Consider the following 18,348-nt stretch of genomic DNA (forward strand, 5'->3'; position numbering starts at 1 on the left):
ACACACTTCATCGTCTTTCTCGCGGCGGCTCGTCCCTTGAACATCTTTCGATGATATCGTAATAATATGAAGGGTAGAGACTTGGGCATGTTGGTAGTTCATGTTTAAAATAAGAACAGAGCAAGAAACAGGTTGGAAGTCAGTGCTGAGTGTCTTTCATCATTTGTCGCCATTTCTCGTGCTGTTCTTATTTTAAACCAATCCTGGCATTGGTGGTAGTGTAGGCCTACCGACACACCCGAAGTAGAGGTGTTCAAATCAAAATTTATTTAGCAAGAGTTGAGGAAACTGCTTTTAAAAAAGAAAGGTTTGTACAGGAGCTATATTTTTTTAAAACACATTTCATTTTTCATATTCTTCACTCTTCACTGGCTCAGCCACTGGCACACTACCGCTGTTACTGTTATCAGCTGCTGAACACAACAAATGACAAGAAAGGTTCGGTAAAGGTTATACCGCCAAGTTTAAATTGTCTGCTATTGCCCACGTAGTCAAGAATGATAACCGTGCACCAGGATGGCACTCCACCGTCGGGGAAAGAATGATTTGCGACTCGCAGATAACTTGAGAAAATATCAGTTCCACCAAGAGCACAAAGATCGTGGACCAAGGTAAAAAGGCAGAATGGCCAGAAAGGAAGCTTATCATTGACTATGGGTCAATGATAATTGACCAGCACAATGGGCTGAAGGCAGGGGACTCAACAGTGCAGCTGTGTCTGAAAGGGACATTGGTGAAATATATGGATGCTGTGGGTTTAGTCAGCAGACCATCATGGTTCATGTCTTAAACATTCATGAGGCACGACTTAGCAATTCAAGCTTGCACAACCTTGTGCCAGATGCTGCCAGTCAACTGAGTAGAAGCTTGAGAACTTTACTTCAAGAATGAATTGGCGATCCTAATGCCTGCCCTGGTCATGTTATAAACATGGACGAAGTCCCTTTACAAGACCCCACTACACTACCATCAATGTCTCTTATGTGGACAGAATGAAACTGCCACTAATGACCATATATTTAACATTTGGCACCTGGTGCTCAGAGACACCTAAGCCTACTTCACCACTCATACCCTGAACAATACAGCAAAGAATGCCCATTCTGTGCGAATTATGCCAATCTGTACCACACTGTATGGGAATGCCAACGGAACCCCACAATACCTCCTATGCCTCGCACATCCCAATTAGAGGCTGTGCTGCTCAGCTCCAGCCTGGAAGGCCAGCGCCAGCTGGTCGTCTGTGCCCGCTCCCCTTGCAGAAAGTTGGTTCCAATAAAGCTTATTCTCTCTCTCTGTCCGTCTTAGAAAGTGCCTTCTATTAAGAGATAGTATAAGGACGCATCACAGCTGCAACTCTGAAAACAAATAAGGCAACAGCCTTTACACGTGCTACTATAGTTATTCCCTGTGGAAGGACAAAAATGCTGCAGCCACTTGATACTGCTGCCAACCACAGCTCCACTGGGAGTTACGAATGACAGACACTGAGCACAGCTACAGCTTCTCTTGGCGCATGAGGCCCGCTTGATTTGACAAAGTAGCCAAATGGGTCCACCAAGCCTGAGCCAGAGTGCCCCTGTATACCATAGGCAGAAAGTTGTCATTTTTCCGGGGGGGGGGGGGGGCTGGGGCCCGACCAGCTTTCCGAAACCTACCATATATATATATATATATATATATATATATATATATATATATATATATATATACACCCTCTGCTAACAAATTTCTGTTTCTAGCTTTATGGTGAAAGCAATTAAATCGACACTTCAGGCAAATTGTCGCGGTTATCGTGGCCGTGATGTTCCGCATTAAATCCAAAAGCCATATACATGAGCGGCCCATACCCTGTGGGTGCGGGCAAAAGCACGTAACAGGGAGCCGAAAAGGTTGGCGGCTTGATGGGCATTATTTCCCACGCGCTCAATATTCGAGTTAATTGTAGGTCACGTAATCAAACGCGAATGGGACGGAGAGCACGCGTCTTCTCCTCTAGCCCTGCCGTAGCTGTGAATGACTGTGCGCGGCTGACGCTTATGGGGCCCGCGTGCCATATCTAATTGTTGGTAATCGTTGGTGGATGCAATGATAAAGGGCAACCAGGGATGGCTGCTAACTTCATGCCTGCTGTCTTCCTTGCTGGGCTGTTTTTCTGCACCCCTAGTGTTGCAGAGTTAAGAGACAGAGGTCATCGCAGATCACTCACAGAGGCCGTCAGTAGTGGACATAAAAATAGACAGATAATGATGATGAATCTAATTTTCAGAGTTGCGGTGAATCGCGCGGCTGTATGAACCGTTTGCCTCCGCTGCCGGCGTTCTTCACAATGCTTGCTTTGTAAAAGCGAGTGTTCGAGGTCATCCAGTGAGGTATTTACAGGTTTACATGGTCCATGCTTATATGTCCACTATGCTTACTATTTTAACTTTAGGTGAATGTTTATTACAATTTATCTGGCCACTATAACTCATGTAAGGGCCACACTTTTCTGTCGCGATTTTGACGAGCCTTTCATGGGACCGGGCCATGTGACCTCATTTTTCCAACTACGCGTATGAAATCTGCCGTAAACCTCCGCGATCGCCTCCTCTCGACATCCAGTAGCGACGCGCGACAATTCGCTGTTGAGCCCGATCAGAATGAACGCACGGGACGCGATTGCTTCTCAGTTGGATGTATTTTTTTTTTAAATATTGGCTGTCAAGTTATGGGTGCGGAGCTTACACGGGTGCGATCCTTACGCGGATTTACACGGTAAGGATCTTCCTTCGTGTAATTGTCTTCTTCGCTATCACTAATACTGCTTCGCCTTCCTGGCCGAACTGCACTCTTTTTTTATTTTTTTAGTACTTTGAGTCCGAGTATAAGCGCTGCTGCGCACGACTTCTAGACTTCTATTTATTCTCATTTTGAGTGAATCCAGCTTGGCATCATTTCGGTTACTGAGTGAATTCTATATACAATTAAGGTGTTTCAGCGAACAGTTTCCAAAATTTTTAAAGGTGGCCTGTCGCAGATAGTACAATTCTAGTGCATGAGCTCGTCTACTCGAAGAGGCGGGCATTACTTGTACAAAAAAATGAAATGAATAATCGACTAATTAACAAAATTAACCAATTAGGTGTTTAGCTAATTACCTTGTGGCCCATGTTTCAATTTACAAATTCTAGCCGTGGAGTGCGGTCCACTTTGAACTAATTCTCAGGCAAACACCAGTGTCGAGATATTCATTCTCCAACTTTGCGGAGAAATACATTAGCATGCCGGCACAGTCACTTTCTCAACAAAACGTTGTTTTATGCATCAAAGCACAAAAGTATGAAAAGAACAAATTATGGGATTTTACGTGCCAAAACCACGATCTGATTATGAGGCTCGCCGTAGTGGAGGACTCTGGAATAATTTAGACCACCTGGGGTTCTTTAAGGTGCACCTAAATCTAAGTATACGGGTGTTCTAGCATTTCGCCCCATCGAAATGCAGCCGCCGTGGCCGTGATTTGATCCCGCCACCTCATGCTTAGCAGTCCAACACCATAGCCACTAAACAACCACGGCGGGTAAGCGCAAAACTAACTGGAACGCCAATGCATTTCTCCACAATGTTCGGGAATTATCTCGAAACTGGTGCCATCCTGAGAATTAGTTCCTAGAGCATCCGCCTTGCGAATTCCACGGCTAGAATTTGTAAATTGCAACACGGGCCATAAGTTACTATGTTAAAAACCTAATTGGTGATTTTTTTAATTAGTCGATTATGCATTTCAATTTTTTGTGCAAGTAATGTCCACCTCTTCGAGTAGACCAGCTCATGAACTAGAATTGCGCTATCTGCCACAGGCAACCTCTAAAATTTTTTTGAAAGTGTTTGCTGAAACACCCCGTATTTATGGCCTCTGCATGCAAGAAGCGATGTTTTCATCCCTAACGCGTAAAAGTTGTAAATAATTAGAAGAGCTTTTTTTTCTTTTATTTTGTCGGCAGTCGTTAGCATTGCCTACTGGAAAGAGAATCAATATTGAGACACATATCACTCACGTGCTTTTCACACGCCGTTGATAGAAGACTCTACCGAAGGGGTCACTGAAGTCTGCAGGTTTTTTTCAGGGTCAAGAAAGCATGCAAAGTAATTTGAAGTGAGGTGAACATACATCAACATATTCATTTTCTAGGTATAGCCTATCCATTTAGTTAGATACCTCCTTCTCTTTAAAAAATATAATAAACTTTGTCCTTTATATATATATATATATATATATATATAAATATATTGTGTCTGTGCATGGTGTTCTCAGGGGAAATTTTAAAAAAATGTTAAAGTGAGCCGTGCACGTCTGCGCAAACAATGGTGCCGTAAGCTTTTAGCCACAACAAAAGTTAAAATGTGGAGGCACCGCAAGAGAATCCTCAAGTTATGTGGGTAACAGAACTCCGGTAATTACATTTCAGGGGCGGGGGGGGGGGGTCGCTCAGCCTCCCCCCCGGGGAAATTCCGGAGGGGGCTCGAGCCCCAGAGCCCCCCCCCTCCCTCCCCGTAGTCGGCGCCTATGCTGTATACCATAACTACAGGCTTCAGGAAAATTGTCCTAATTGCATGTCCACCCAAGTGCAACACTGAAGTGGAACCCAGCTACAATTCAGAGGCCAATAACGAGGACACTGCTGGCTGTAATTTCTGACATTGCATCAGAGAACGAGAACTTTGAATGAAGTGCAATAATGTTACGAGTGGTGCTTCTTGGGCGAGTTGGAATTGAATACTGTGGCGACGTACACTTTTAGGACCCCCCCCCCCCTTTTTTTTTTCTTTTTGTGAATGTTGGGTCTTCCTCGATGCGGGGGTGTCGGGCCGAGAGGGGTGTCCGGAAACCCGAAAACGAGCAGCGCAGGTGACTGATAACGCAACGCCTTGGCGTGGGAATGACCGCGACAACGCTATGTGCTATCGCCCTGCCGACACAGTCGTACTGCCGTTCAACGAACTCTTCTGTCGACTCATCCGAAAAGATGACGCGACCCCACTCTTCTGATGTCCATGCTTCGTGCAGCTCAGCGAACTGCCGTCGTGCGTCCTTGTTGCCGCCGTTAGTAGTGGCTTCTGCGCTGCGACGCGACTGCGAAGGCCCGCAGTACGCAGGCGACGTCGAACAGTGGTGTCCGAAACGTCCAAATCCAAGTCCTCGCGTATTGCTGGGGCTGGCAAGAAAGGTTACGAACAGCAGCTGCAACTATGAGGGCGTCTTCATCGTCTGTGGTAGCTTTAGGCGGGGCGCGCGGGGTGCATCCTGAATGCGACCTTCATACTTGTAGGCTTGAATTATCCTGTTCACAGTCTTCAGGGGCCTATTAACTAAAGCGCCAATATACCGCTGGGAATAACCTTTCGGGAAAGATCGACAATTGAGCGCCGTTCATCATCGGGAACCCTAGCCAGAATACGATCTGGCGACAGAATGAACGGCTGCGAAAGATGTTTGGTTTTTTATATACGGCGTTGCATGCACAACAACTTTGAAGGAACGAATAGACACGCCCCCATAGATATACAAGTTTTTTTGTCTTGTTCTGTTCAAGCACAGCTGTTTAAAGAAATCTTAAAATGCAGGATGCATGGGCTTAGAAAACAAAAATGCGGCTAGCAGACGACGAACAAGTGCATTCATGACGTCATGCGCGCGGTGGAACAATTATTTCGCGGAAGGCGTGATGCGCATGCGCAATGTTTCCAGTGATGACCGTAACGGGGCGCTGACAGTGCCGTCGGCCACGCGCTCGCGTGTTCACCCTAACAGTGCTCACCGCTGTACCTTAGCAACCTGCGCTCGCTATTTCTTGCCACTGCACAATGTGCGACGCCGACGTTCTCGAGTGTGTTGAAATCAGTGAATTGTCCACGCCGGAAATTAAGGTGCTTCGCTGCAACTTGAATAATGCAACAGAAGCGGCACAGTGGATACGCAATGGTGCGCATGGTGCCGGCATACCGCGTCCAACTGTTTGTGCACAGTCCAGTGCTCCTGCCTGTCGGTGCGCATCGCCACACGCTGCGCTCTGCGTCGCGCAGCTCGTAGGTTGAGCTGCTTGATGTCCGGCACTGGCGTTCCAGCGGGCACCACACAGCGGGTCGTGGCCGCACGCGCGCACTCGGCGATGTGCCCGAAGAGGCCGCCCTCCGAGACTGGCACCACAGCACACAGTTCCCGGAAACGCGGCCAGTTCACAACACTATAGGTCCGCATGGGCACATGGGCGGTGGCGTGAGGGACTAGGAAAATGGGAAAGTGGTCGGACCCCCGCGTGTCGGGGTTGCGTCGCCAGATGTAGTGGCAACGCTCCGACACCAGCGCGAGGTCGATAGCCGTCCCCGCAGAACCTCGGCGCACGAAGGTGGGCCGGCCCGCCCGTGTCTGCCACAAGCAGGCCTGCTCGCAGTGCACTGTCCAGCAGTTTTCGGCCGCTCGCGTCGATGCGGGCGCAGCCCCACGCCGTGTGGTGCGAGTTGAAATCGCCGCAGACGACGAGGTCCCCCCCGACACGGCCGCTCAAGTGCACGACAAATTCGGGGTCCCATGGCTGGCTGGGACGAACGTATCTTTCCACCATTTTGATATTATCTCGATGAACATCGCGGTGCCTTCTACATGGTAGAGATTGTGCTTGTTCCCAATTTCTCGAAGAGCCGGAGGGACGGTTTCATTTAGTACCTGCAAAGCAAGCTTGACATTCTGCTTTTCGATGTCTGTTGCAAAAAGCGCTTTTAGCGACAGTGTGTAGTTGGCCGACCTCGATGTTATATATATCTACAATAGTACCAAAAGATCCCGAAAGCATGCGCCTTTCCGATGTGGCGCGCTGTTCGAATTCAGGGAAATAGAAACACTGTTTGTGGTGGCGCTGTCTTATCCAGTTGTTTCGGACGCATTTTAAAATGTGCACTGGATCAATCACAAAAAAATAAAGGCCTTTTGGGATCGCATGGATGCGGATAAACGAAAGAGGACGAATGGCTGATTGGTCCTGACGCGAACTATTCCATTGCCTTTCGGTTCACTTTATTGTTGTCAGTTACCACACAAATAACTCGGTACCCGATCCTCTCTAGACCACAAATGACCTCCCTGAGCGAGTTGTGCAGCATAATCCCTGTGGCTCCACGTACAGGTACAATATGCGCAACTTCTTTAAAATTACAGCAAATGCTCTGTACCATAAAAACCATGGCGCTGGTAGCTGCCTCAGGAGAGTTCTGCGCTATGCCGGTGTAGGCCGACCGCCACGAACAGCAGTAAAACAAATTGAAAAGAGCAGCGTGGGCCATCTGGGCAGTGGGCTTTCGTCTCGACGTGCGCATTGCGCACCGACGCCACTTGAGTAATGGGTGTCGAAGGCTGACACAGAGTGTTATCTTGCGGGCAAGTGGAAGAAACACGCATGTTTGACTCCCAACTACCGCAAAGCTCGGGGAGCAGAGAAGACCACCGGCGCCACATTAGCAGTCGCGCTTGACAGTGACGAGGGGCCTCGAACCCTCTTTTTGCGGTGCGCTTTCTCGGAACCGCCGCAGGCGTGCTCCTCGCGCGCAGTAAACGCGTGGGTGTGAACAGATTCACAACTTGAGGTTGCACCGATTAGTTAAACGGGCGGCCTCCCCTAAAGGGCGACAAACCCCGTCTCGTGTCCGACTTCCCCACCGGTGTTCTGGCGCCGTAGCCTTGGAATAGGCGCGGTTCGGGTCTCGACACGGACAGTTTGAATCGCGCGACGCCGACCGGATGCGTGGCCACCATTACTTTTTATGGGCGCGCTACCGCGCGCACCGGCGTGTGGTTTCTGAGCCGCATGAGAGCCTATCGGTTTTGTCTCGGACCGTAGGCGCCGAGAAGATGTTTACTTCGTCTTGAGGTCGAGACACGGGGTCGGGATAGTTGGGAGAAGTATATATCCAGCATTAATTCGTACACTGATGAGAGAAAGGTCTGGAACCGAGTAAATAAACTAAAAGGCCGACAATCTCACCCTCTACCCCTAGTAAATACCCAAGGTGCCTGGAAAATCAGGCAGACTTTCTAGGTGAGCACTTTGAACAAATCTCGAGTGCATCAAACTACACACGCACTTTCCTGCGATTCAAAGAACACGCAGAGCGACAACACCTTGAACGCAAATGTGGAAGAAATGAAGCGTACAATCGCCCATTCAGTTTAGCTGAACTTCACGCATCTTTGAATTGTTGCAACAACTCGGCGCCAGGTAGTGATCGCATCATCTATGAAATGATCAGAAACACTAAATACACTTCTATCCCTTTTCAATGCTATATGGGCAGCTGGATACATTCCATCTGCTCCCCGCAGGGGCGTCTGCGTAAGCAGGCGTTTGGTGTGTTGCGACACCACGTACCCGAGCACATGAGGCTTGGACCCTCCCGCGTGTAGCCGTGCGCGGCTTAGCCGTGTCTGGGGAAAGGGGGATCCTGGGGGTTGAGCCGATCCCGGGTGTTCGGACCTCTAAGGCCCCCCGGCGGAGGCAACACACCTCTTCGGCCTCTGCTTCACATAGACGGCACCTCCAGACTGACCCACCTGGAGGAAATCGGCAGTCGCCTTTTCCTGTCCCCCTCTCACCACTTTTTCTTTCTCTTTCACTGTCTCTTCTTTCCTGTCTTCTATTATCTTCTCCTCACTTCCAAATTTCTGGGCGGCAAGGGTTAACCTTGTGTGGCTAGCCAGTCTTGGCTATGCTGTATTTGGTTATAGCAGTGATGTACAACTGGCGTTGGCAGGATTCCCATTACATGAACTCCTGTCGCGTCCCCGCGTTGGGCTCCTTGGTGGGTGGTTGGCATCGCTGCCGAAAATCCCAGCTATACTCATGGACAGTGCCTTCCCTAAACTCCCTGATCGCCCTCAGAAACGAGGGCGCACCGAAGATGTATTTCAATTTTTTGGCAACAAAACACAAAACTTTCCACGATTTCACGTCATCCACTCCGATAAACCTGAAAAGACAGCAAAAATGATCTCACCCTTCCTTGTCTCGAAGTCTCTGACTGAAGTTCTTGGCCGAGGCTACAAAGCATCGAAAATGGCAAGCGGTGATCTGCTTCTGGAGCTCCGCGATCAGATACAATACGAAAAGCTACCGAAATTAGTGTCATTTGGGGACATCCCAATAACACTGACCCCACACCGTACTATGAACACCACTCGCGGCGTTGTTTCAGATGACGATTTAATGGAGCTAACCGAGGCTGAACTCTTGGAGGGCTTCAGTGAGCAGAATGTGATAAACGTTAAAAGAATTAAGATGAGGCGCGACGGCAAAGAAATCAAGACTAAGCACCTGGTGCTCACTTTCGGCTCAAGTGTCCTGCCCGAGTCCATCGAGGCCGGATACATCAAACTTCGTGTCAGGGCATACGTTCCAAATCCTCTCAGATGCTTTAAATGCCAGCGATTCGGCCACAGCTCTCAGAACTGTCGAGGCCGCCAAACGTGTGCGAAATGCAGTGCTCATGAACACTCATCTGACTCTTGTGAAAACTCGCTACATTGTGTGAACTGTGATGGGGAGCACGCCGCATACTCGCGGTCGTGCCCCACCTGGAAAAAAGAAAAGGAAATTGTAATAATTAAAGTAAAGGAAAATCTAACGTTCAAGGAGGCACGCAGGCGGGTATCCTACCTGCCCAAGAAAACCTTTGCCGATGTGACGCGTCAGGGGGCAGCGTCGCAACGGCTTCCGGCAGCTGTCCGGCCCACACACAGTGAGCCGCCAGTGACGCCATCCGCCCCCTCGGCGGCAGCAGCTAGCGCTGCTCCGCCAACTCTCAAGAAGGGGCCATCGACCTCCGGGCTGGTGGCCTCCAGGGCCTCGTCCCTCGAGGCGAGGCCTTCCCGTCTAACCAACCGCTCGCAAGAGCGCGTGTCCAGCGCCTCGCAAGAGGCGATGGACACAACAACTGGCCAGACGGCGCCGTCAGCGCCTAAGGAGCCGCGAGAATCTCGCGATCGCTCCAAAAAAGAAAAAGCCCGCATCACAGGGCCCGACAAGGGCTCTGTAGCTTAAGTTAGTCTCCTTTACACACAGCACAAAAAACACTTTCAACATGAATACACAAATTATACAGTGGAACGTCAGAGGACTCCTACACAACCTCGATGACGTCAAAGAAATCCTACACAAGTTTAATCCGAAGGTGCTGTGTGTTCAGGAGACACACCTTAAACCTACACAATGCAACTTTCTCCGGCAATACGCCATCTTTCGCAAAGACCGCGATGACACCTCCGTGTCATCCGGCGGTGTTGCTATCGTAGTTGACAGAGGTGTTGCCTGTCGAGAACTGAAACTTCGTACGCCCCTAGGAGGCAGTTGCTGTCCGAGGGGTATTGTTTGACAGGCTAGTCACTGTTAGCTCTATATACATCCCTCCTAATTATCACCTTAATAAAACTGAATTTCAGAACTACATAGATGAACTTCCGGCACCATACATAGTTGTCGGAGATTTAAATGCACATAACACATTGTGGGGAGACTCTCGTTGCGATGCGAGAGGACGCCTAATTGAAAACTTTCTCTTTTCTTCAGGAGCATGTTTACTTAATAAGAAAGAGCCAACTTACTACAGCATGGCGCACAACACATACTCCTCCATAGATTTAAGTATCGTGTCGAGTACACTGATTCCGTACCTGGAGTGGTCCGTTCTGAAGAACCCTTTTGGGAGCGACCACTTCCCAATCATGTTAAAACTGACAAAACAAGATCTATGTTCCCCACACATTCCCCGATGGAAGGTTGACTCGGCTAACTGGGAACGTTTCCACGAACAAACTTATTTAAGCAGGGATGATATTGCCTTTTTAAATATAGATGATGCTGTAGCATATATAACGGGCTTTATAATTGAGACTGCCACAACATGCATCCGTCAAACTAACGGACTGGCTAATAAACGTCGTATCCCGTGGTGGAACGAAGAATGCAAGGAAGCACGGAAAAATCAAAACAAAGCTTGGGGACGACTTCGCGACTCTCCAACCGCCGAAAACTTGATTAATTTCAAACAAATAAAGTCCCAGGCTAGAAGAACACGTCGACGTGCTAAAAGGAAGAGTTGGGAGAAGTACATCTCCAGTATAAATTCTTACACGGATGAGACGAAAGTGTGGAATCGAGTAAATAAATTAAAAGGCCGGGAGGTACACCCACTCCCCTTAGTAAATACTCAAGGAGAGAGCCTGGAAGATCAGGCTGGTTGTCTTGGCGAACACTTTGAATATATCTCCAGTGCGTCCCACTACACACAAGCATTTTTGAGAGTCCAAGAACGCGAAGAGCGACAGCCCCTAAAACGTAAAGGTTCATCGAGTGAGGTCTACAATTATTCATTTACTTTAACTGAACTGAAAGCATCCCTCGCTTGCTGCAATAACTCTGCGCCAGGCGGTGATCGTGTCATATATGAAATGATTAAGCACCTGAATCCTGAAGCGCTGAAAACACTCCTGTATCTTTTCAATGTCATGTGGGCGCATGGATATATCCCGTCCTCGTGGAAGGAAGCTATAGTCATTCCCGTGCTTAAACAAGGCAAAGACCCGTCCCTAGCCAGCAGCTACAGGCCAATAGCGCTAACAAGCTGTCTGTGCAAACTATTTGAAAAAATGATCAACAGGCGCTTAATCTGTTTCCTTGAAAATAACAAATTACTAGACCCCTTCCAATGTGGTTTCAGGGAAGGTGTGTCCACAACAGACCACCTTGTTCGCATTGAGTCTTATATTAGAGACGCTTTTATACATAAGCAGTTCTGTCTTTCAGTGTTCCTCGACCTAGAAAAAGCTTACGACACGACATGGCGCTACGGCATTCTCCGAGATCTCTCTGCGATGGGTGTCCGTGGCAACATGCTAAACACAATCGAAAGTTACCTGTCTAACCGCACATTCCGCGTAAGAGTGGGCAACGCTTTGTCTAAGTCATTCACCCAAGAGACCGGTGTGCCACAGGGAGGCGTGCTTAGTTGCACACTATTTATTGTAAAAATGAATTCCCTGCACACAGTCATTCCACGGTCAATGTTTTACTCCGTTTATGTCGACGATGTGCAAATTGCCTTCCAGTCATGCAATATTGCCATCTGCGAACGACAAGTGCAGCTTGTAATAAACAAATTGTCCAAATGGGCAGATGAGAACGGTTTTAAAGTAAACGCTCAGAAGAGCACTTGCGTACTCTTTACAAACAAGAGAGGCATAATGCCTGTCCCCAGTATACAAATAAAAGGAGATGCACTCTCTGTCAGCAGCGAGCATAAGTTTCTAGGCATTATTTTGGATTCCAAGCTTACATTTATTCCTCATATTAAGTATCTTAAGGCCAAATGCCTGAAGACAATGAACCTTTTAAAGCTTCTGTCACGTACGACTTGGGGTAGTGACCGAAAGTGTCTGCTTAACCTGTATAAAAGTCTTGTCCTCTCACGCCTTGATTACGGGTCTATAATTTATAATTCTGCAACGCCAAGTGCATTAAAAATACTAGACCCTGTTCACCACTTAGGTATCCGCCTCGCGACTGGTGCTTTCAGGACAAGTCCAATCCAGAGCCTCTACGTAGAGTCGAATCAGTGGTCACTTCATCTGCAGCGGTCATACAGCAGTTTTACATATTTTCTGAAAGTGCAAGGAAATATTGAACATCCGTCTTACTCAACAATAAACGATGTGACCGCTGCCACACTATTCCACAATCGACCTGCAGCGAGAAAGCCGTTCTCTTTGCGTGTGAGGAATCTTAGTGAGGAAATGGGTGTTCCGCTGCTTGATCATCGTCCTATGGCCCCAGTGAAACTGTTACCTCCGTGGCAGTGGCAGCTCATAGATTGTGACACATCATTTATAGAAGTCACGAAACACGCATCAGAGGCACACATTAAAATGCATTTCCTAGAACTTCAGTCCAAGTACTCGTGCACAGAGTATTTTACACAGACGCTTCTAAGTCACACGCCGGGGTTTCTTATGCAGCCGTCGGCCCATCCTTCTCGGAATCCGGTGTACTCCACCCGGAAACAAGTATCTTTACGGCTGAGTCCTATGCACTTTTATCAGCTGTAAAGCATATAAAGAAATCAAAACTTCAAAAGACTATCATATATACAGACTCTCAAAGTGTCGTGAAAGCCTTGATGTCATTCTGCAAACTAAGAAATCCTGTACTCATTGAGCTCTATTCTGTTCTTTGTAGAGCTTACGCAACTAACCAGCATGTCACTATATGCTGGGTGCCTGGGCATAGAGGCATCGAGGGCAATGTTCTTGCAGACCAAATGGCCACATCAGTGACATCAACCGCTATTAACTCTACAGCTGCTGTTTCTGCAACAGATTTGAAACCTTTCTTGCGAAAGAAACTGCGAAGCCACTGGCAACGCTTGTGGGACACACAAACAAGTAATAAGCTTAATTTGATTAAGCCACAGCTAGGTTACTGGCCCCCCATAACTAAAACACGACGAACTGATGTCCTGTTCTGTCGTCTAAGAATAGGACATACATATGGCACCCACAATTTTTTGCTTATTGGTGATGAACCACCAACCTGTGGTAGATGTTGTGAGAGGCTGACCGTCCTCCATGTCCTCGTGGAGTGTCGGGAAGCCGAAGCCGAGAGAAGGAAACATTTTCCGGTAGCATACCGCTACAATATCCCTCTACATCCCATGCTATTTATTGGTGAACAACCGCTTTTTAATGCCAAAGCAGTCCTCGATTTTTTGAATGATGTTGTGCTACATGTTATTAGCCCAATAAGTTCGTAGCACATCCTCTCTCCAGAGGATGTCGCTGTGATAATTTTTGATAGCACATGCCTCCAGGCCCTTGTGGTTCAAGGGCTCTGTTTAGGTAGTAGTGCTTCTTGCCAATTACTGTATCTTAAATATTTTAAATATATTATTCTTCTTTCTCAATGCATTCCTCATTTCATAGTACACATCATTAGTCATTGCCATGATTTTAGTACATATATATTTTACGCACTTTACAGCGATAATTTTAGGCCCCTTTACAGCCATGTTTCATCTACTTCTCAGAATTCATTGCTCGACGGCACATTCACAAACACTGGCATGGCGCTCTTTGGCCATAACTGGCCCTTGCGCCATAAAACACCACACATCATCACATTCCATCTGCTTGGAAAGAAGCTATTGTTATCCCCATACTTAAAAACAAGGCAAGGATCCCTCTCTAGCCAGTAGTTACAGACCAATAGCTCTAACAAGCTGTCTGTGCAAGCTCTTTGAAAAAATGATAAACAGACGCCTAATCTGTTTCCTGGAAAATCACAAAATTCTAGACCCCCTCCAGTGTGGTTTCCGAGAAGGTAGATCGATAACAGACCACCTCGTTCGCATCGAGGCCAACATCAGGGATGCCTTTATACATAAACAATTCCTTCTTTCAGTATTTCTTGACCTAGAGAAGGCATACGATACGACATGGCGTTTTGGTATCCTTCGGGACCTTTCTTCAATGGGTGTCCGTGGTAACATGTTGAACATAATCGAAAGCTATCTCGTTGACCGCACGTTTCGTGTAAGAGTGGGCAACAGTTTGTCTAGAACATTCACCCAAGAGACCGGTGTGCCACAGGGAGGCGTGCTTAGTTGCACGCTCTTTGTCGTAAAAATGAATTCACTTCACACAGTCATCCCACGCACCATGTTTTACTCTGTATACGTCGACGATGTGCAGATAGGTTTTAAATCCTGCAATCTTGCTATCTGCGAACGCCAGGTCCAGCTTGGCTTAAACAAGTTATGTAGATGGGCGGATGAAAATGGGTTTAAAGTGAACACGCAGAAAAGTACTTGCATGCTTTTCTCCAAGAAGAGAGGCGCAACGCCAACCCCTAGTATTTTTATTAATGGAGATGAACTCACTGTCAGCAGTGAACATAAATTCTTAGGAATCATCTTGGATTCAAAACTAACGTTTATACCCCACATCAAATACCTCAGGACGAAATGCATGAAAACAATGAACCTCCTTAAGCTTCTGTCCCACACCACATGGGGTAGCGACAGGAAGTGCCTATTGAACCTGTACAAAAGTCTTGTACGTACACGTTTAGACTATGATGCCGTTGTGTACCACTCTGCCGCACCGTGCGCGTTGAAGATGCTAGATCCGATTCATCATTTAGGTATCCGCCTGGCCACAGGTGCTTTCAGGACAAGTCCTATACAAAGCCTATACGCAGAATCAAACGAGTGGTCACTTACCTTGCAGAGGTAATACTCTAGCTTTGCATATTTTCTGAAGGTACACGCAAACCCTGAATATCCGTGTTACGCTACCATAAATGATATGACTTGCACCACACTGTTCCGTAACCGACCCACAGCAAAGGAGCCCTTCTCACTGCGTGTGAGGAAGCTCAGTGATGAAATGGGTGTCCCACTTTTAGAACCTCGTCTAAAAGCCCCAGCAAAGCTCTTACCACCGTGGCAGTGGCAGCTCATTAAATGTGATACATTGTTTGTTCATGTTACAAAGCATGCTCCAGAGGCACACATCCGAATGCACTTCCTCGAACTGCAGCTAAAGTACTCATGCCCAGAATTTTATACTGACGCATCGAAGTCCCATGCTGGCGTGTCTTATGCAGCCGTTGGTCCGTCTTTCTCAGAATCTGACGTCTTGCACCCGGAAACAAGCATCTTTTCTGCGGACCCCGCAGGGGCGTCTGCGTAAGCAGGCGTTTGGTGCGTTGCGACACCACGTACCCGAGCACATGAGGGTTGGACCCTCCCGCGTGTAGCCGTGCGCGGCTTAGCCGTGTCCGGGGAAAAGGGGATCCTGGGGGTTGAGCCGATGCCGGGTGTTTGGACCTTTACGGCCCCTCGGCGGAGGCAACACACCTCTTTGGCCTCTGCTTCACGTAGACGGCACCCCCGGACTGACCCACCCGGGGGAAACCGGTGGTCGCCTTTTCCTGTCCCCCTCTCCAACCTTTTGCTTTCCTATCTCCTTTCTTTTACTCTCCTATCATCTCTTCTTTTCCGTCACTTCCTAATTTTCACAGGCGGCTTGGGTTAACCTTGTGTATGTGCCCTCCCTTGGGTATAATATATTAGGTTATAGTGGCAATGTACGGTTGGCGCCTGCAGCCTTACGCGTTAAGTGCTGCAGCGTCCCCTAGTTGGGCTCCGTGGTGGGTGGCCGCCATTGCTGCCGAAATAAACCAAACCAGTATGGGAACGCCTGCATTTCCCCGTTTACTTGATCGTCACCCTCACAAGAGGGGACGCACCGAAGAACTATTAAGCTTATTCAGACCAAGAGAAATTTTCCCCCGTTACCAAGTAGTTCATAGTGAGAAGACCGAGAAACCAGCAAGAACCGTATCCCCTTTTCTAGTCGCAAAAGGCTTGACTGACGCCCTTGGCCCAGGTTACAAAGTCACCAAAATGGCGAGCGGGGACCTCCTGCTTGAGATCCGTGATAAAGAGCAGCACAATAAACTCAACAAGCTTGTGGCATTTGGAGACATTCCTGTTACCGTTTCACCTCACCGTTTATGAATACAGCACGCGGAGTAGTTTCTGATGCAGATCTCATTGACTTGTCCGAAACCGAACTATTGGAGGGCTGGAAAGAGCAAAATGTAACCAACGTACAGCGTATCATTATCCGACGAGACAATAAAGAAATTCCTACAAAACACCTGATCCTGACCTTTGCCACTTGCGATCTGCCACAAACAATAGAAACCGGATACACTAAGATAGCTGTCAGACCATACATACCTAATCCAAGACGATGTTTCCAATGTCAAAGATTTGGCCACGGCTCGCAGAGCTGTCGTGGTAGACTTACATGCGCGAAATGTGGAGTCTAAGGTCACGCCTCAGATAACTGCGAAGCGACACCACACTGTGTAAACTGTGATGGTGAACATCCAGCTTACTCCAGATCCTGTCCTAACTGGAAAAAAGAAAAAGAAATTATCACTCTCAAAGTGCGCGAGAACATATCGTTCAGGGAAGCACGCAAAAGGTGCTCACCATTCCACACTACCACATATGCTGATGCGGCGCGTCAAGGGGCAGCGTCGCAGCGGCTACTGCTACCTGCCCAGCTCGCGCGCAGCGAGCTGTCGCTTGTGGCTCCTGCCCCCAGGGTGGAAGGAGCTAAGTCTACTCCACCCAACCAGCGAACAGGCCCGGTTACTCTAGGGTTGCCGGCACCACAACAGTCCTCGGTGGCAGCCTGCGCTTCGCGTAGCGAACCCGCAGGCCCGCCAGCAGCTCCCACGGTGGGTGCAGTCAAGGCTGCCTCACCCTCACCGGCCCCTGCTGGTGCTGGCAACAGCCGGCGCAGCTCAGGCCCAAAGGCAGCCCCATCGACATCCGGGCTGGTGGGCGCAAATGTCTCGTCCTTCGCGGCGAGACTTTTTCGTGAAAGTTCTCGCTCGCAAGAGCGCGTGTCCGGCGCCTCACAAGAGGCAATGGACACCACACCCACCCCGACGGCGCACCAAGCGCCTAAGGAGCGGCGAGGTTCCCTCGACCGCTTCAGAAAAGACAAATCCCGCGTTACAGGGCCTGGAAAGGGCTCTGTAATCTAATGCAACACTTCCTTTTTGTTTTTAGTACACACAGCACCCATTTACTTTCAGTATGGCCACACAAATTATACAATGGAACATCAGAGGCCTTCTTAGGAACCTCGATGATGTGCAAGAACTTCTCCACAAACACAATCCAAAAGTGCTGTGTGTACAGGAAACTCATTTAAAATCGACACATACAAACTTTCTTCGACAGTATGTTACGTTTCCTAAAGATCGCGATGATGGTCTCGCATCATCAGGCGGTGTTGCCATCATGACTCACAAAAGCATAGCATGTCAACGTTTGCAGCTGCAAACACCCCTTGAAGCAGTGGCAGTTCGACTGGTTCTCCTTAACAAACTCATCACCATTTGCTCGCTATACATACCCCCACATTACCGCTTACACAAACACGAATTTCAGTCCTTGATAGACGAATTGCCAGAGCCCTATCTTGTTCTTGGCGATCTCAATGCACACAACAGTCTGTGGGGCGACGCTCGCATCGATGCGCGAGGCTGTCTAATTCAAGATTTTCTTTTCTCATCCGGTGCTTGTCTGCTTAACAAAAAAGAACCGACATATTATTGTCTTGCAAACAAAACCTTTTCCTCTATAGACCTCAGCATAGCTTCCCCATCCATATTACCTGAACTTGAATGGGAAGTTATAAAAAACCCTTACGGGAGCGACCATTTCCCAATACTGCTGAGA

At 48.2% G+C, this 18,348-nt stretch overlaps 1 protein-coding gene across 1 annotated transcript in view; it reads left to right on the forward strand.

Annotated features, from left to right (window-relative positions):
* The window catches only part of LOC125946473 (uncharacterized), a 301,867-nt gene extending 291,533 nt beyond the window's left edge, over positions 1-10,334 (forward strand). The window contains exon 2 of the mRNA XM_049669973.1: positions 9,058-10,334. Coding sequence (XP_049525930.1) covers positions 9,087-10,070 — 984 coding nt within the window. The 5' untranslated portion in view covers positions 9,058-9,086 and the 3' untranslated portion in view covers positions 10,071-10,334. The remainder of the gene's footprint in view (positions 1-9,057) is intronic.
* The last annotated feature ends 8,014 nt before the right edge of the window (positions 10,335-18,348 follow it).

Source organism: Dermacentor silvarum, chromosome 7 (assembly GCF_013339745.2).
Source record: "Dermacentor silvarum isolate Dsil-2018 chromosome 7, BIME_Dsil_1.4, whole genome shotgun sequence".
In the NCBI taxonomy this organism is placed as follows: Eukaryota; Metazoa; Arthropoda; class Arachnida; order Ixodida; family Ixodidae; genus Dermacentor; species Dermacentor silvarum.